Source organism: Protobothrops mucrosquamatus, unplaced genomic scaffold (genome assembly GCF_001527695.2).
Source record: "Protobothrops mucrosquamatus isolate PMUCROS unplaced genomic scaffold, P.Mucros_1.0 scaffold8522, whole genome shotgun sequence".
Taxonomy (NCBI): Eukaryota; Metazoa; Chordata; class Lepidosauria; order Squamata; family Viperidae; genus Protobothrops; species Protobothrops mucrosquamatus.
This window is the reverse complement of record NW_015394316.1, coordinates 259-2,693: the sequence shown is the minus strand read 5'-3', so window position 1 is coordinate 2,693 and position 2,435 is coordinate 259. Positions and strand designations below refer to the sequence as shown.

Sequence of the window (2,435 nt, the reverse complement as noted above, 5' to 3'; positions counted from 1 at the left end):
CCTCCCCGAATTTCAAGAAATAATTCAGATTTCTCTCCCGTTTGCACTCCTTTATGCTTCCTCCCCAGAGCGAGTCGATCAAGCCGGAAGAGTTCACCCTGGAGATTTTCGAGCGTTTCCTCAACAAACTTTGCCTCCGTCCCGACATCGACAAAATCTTGCTGGAGATGTAAGTCACACTTTGTGGATCGGACGCCGTGGTGAGACCGAAAGGGAGACGCCTCAACATACGACCATAACGGAGCCTGTTGGGTTATGGTCGTAAGTCTTGGCCAGGGGTAGGCCACCTTGGCTCTTTTATGACTCGTGGACTTCAACTCCCAGAATTCCTGAGCCAGCCACGCTGAGGGGAAAGGGAGAGGTTTCCAAGCTGAGCCATGCTGGCTCAGGAATTCTGGGAGTTGAAGTCCACGAGTCATGAGGGGGCCAATGTTTCCCTCATGCTGGCTCAGGAATTCTGGGAGTTGAAGTCTGCAAGTCATGAAGGGGCCATAGTTCCCCCATGCTGGCTGAGGAATTCTGGGAGTTGAAGTCCACGAGTCATAAAAGAGCCAAGATTGCCTACCCCTGGTCTTGACGGTCATAAATTTGGTCACCCATATGACCATTTTTGACCTTTTTTGCAGCGGCCGTTAAGCGAATCACCTCAGCCGCTCCAGGGCGCCCCCTGTGGGCTAGGCAGCCTTTTCGCCAAGCAGGAATTCCCTTAACAGCTGCGGCAAGAAAGGTCATAAAACGGGACAACATTCATTGAACAACTGTCTCACTTAGCAACGGAAATTCGGGTCCTAAGTGAAGGACCACCTGTGGCCTGTAGGTTTATAGCCCCAATACCTCACACAATACAGGCAGTCCTCCACTTACAACAGTTCGTTTAGCGACCGTTCAGAGTTACGACGTCACTGAAAAAAGGGACTTAGGACCGTTTTTCACTCTTACAACTGTTGCTGCCTCCCCACGGTCACGTAATCAAAATTCAGACGCTTGGCGACAGACTCGTATTTATGACCGTCGCCATGTCTCCCGGGGTCACGTGACCCCCTTTTGCGACCTTCCAGGGGGAAGCCAGATTCACTTAACAACCGTGTTCCTCGCTTAACAACCGCAGTTGATTCCTTTTAACAGCTCCGGCAGGGAAGGCTGTAAAATGGGGCTAAAGTCACTTGACCAAATGTCTCACTTAACAACGGGAACTGTGGTGGTCGTAAGTCGAGGACGCCCTGTATCCAATTCCTTTTTTTTTTCCCTGTCCTAATCCCATCAGCGGAGCCAAGGGGAAGCCGTATCTCAGCCTCGACCAGCTGATGGAGTTTATCAACCAGAAGCAGCGAGACCCCCGCCTGAACGAGGTCCTGTACCCTCCCCTCACCCGGGCGCAAGTACGTCAACTGATCGCCAAGTACGAGCCCAACCAGCAGTTCCAGCAAAGGGGTAAGATGCCCTTTTTTTTCGCCCCAAGGGTGAGCCAGGAGGCAGAGCTGGAAGACAGGGCCTGTTTGGGCTCGCGCCTCCCCTTGAACTCGGCACCGTCCTCCTTTACAAACCCGTTCTCGCGCCGTCCGCGAGCAACTGAACAAAAACTGTGGACGGAGAAGAGAGGAGAAAAGCCAAATGCAAAGAAAAAAGAAAAGAAAGAAAAGATTTGGACCTATTTGTGTAGCGGTTAGGGGGCAGAAAATAGTAATAATATCCCTAATAATGGTAGTAATAATATAGGGCTAGTTCTTGAATTGAAGCTGTGGTTGAAATTTTCCTGGTTCTTTTCAATCCATTCTCTTTTATTTGAAGTTCTTGGATTTCTATCTAGGACTTTGGCCAAGGGGATCTCAAGTTTTTCTCTTCCTTTCCCAGATCAGATGTCCCTGGAGGGTTTTGGGCGGTACCTGGGGGGTGAAGAGAACACCATCGTGCCCCCCGAAAAGCTGGACCTGTGTGACGACATGACGCATCCACTAAGCAGCTACTTCATTAATTCTTCACATAATACCTACCTCACAGGTACCTATAGATACAGACTGGGCAGCTGTGAAGGCATCTGTATATCTATCTATCTATCTATCTATCTATCTATCTATCTATCTATCTATCTATCTATCTATCTATCTATCTATCTGTATCTTTCTATCTCTATCTGTCGGTATCTGTCTATATCTATCTATCTATCTATCTATCTATCTATCTATCTATCTATCTATCTATCTATCTATCTATCTATCTATCTATCTATATTATATCTATTTATATATCTATATATGTCTGTCTCTGTCTGTCTATGTCTGTCTGTGTCGGTCTGTCTGTCTGTCTATCTATCTATCTATCTATCTATCTATCTATCTATCTATCTCTATCTCTATCTCTATTTCTATCTATCTATATCTCTCTATATCTATATCTATACATCTATATATCTGTTGAAGTCCACAAGTCCTAAAAGG

General features: G+C 46.9%; 1 protein-coding gene across 1 annotated transcript in view; it reads left to right on the top strand.

Moving 5' to 3' along the window:
- LOC107300805 (1-phosphatidylinositol 4,5-bisphosphate phosphodiesterase beta-3-like) overlaps nt 1-1,998 on the top strand; it is a gene marked incomplete at its 3' end in the record, with an annotated part of 4,243 nt that extends 2,245 nt beyond the window's left edge. Inside the window, exons 2-4 of the mRNA XM_015830094.1 lie at nt 69-169; nt 1,265-1,557; nt 1,852-1,998. Of these exons, the coding sequence (XP_015685580.1) occupies nt 69-169; nt 1,265-1,557; nt 1,852-1,998 (541 nt within the window). The remainder of the gene's footprint in view (nt 1-68; nt 170-1,264; nt 1,558-1,851) is intronic.
- Nucleotides 1,999-2,435: the final 437 nt, after the last annotated feature.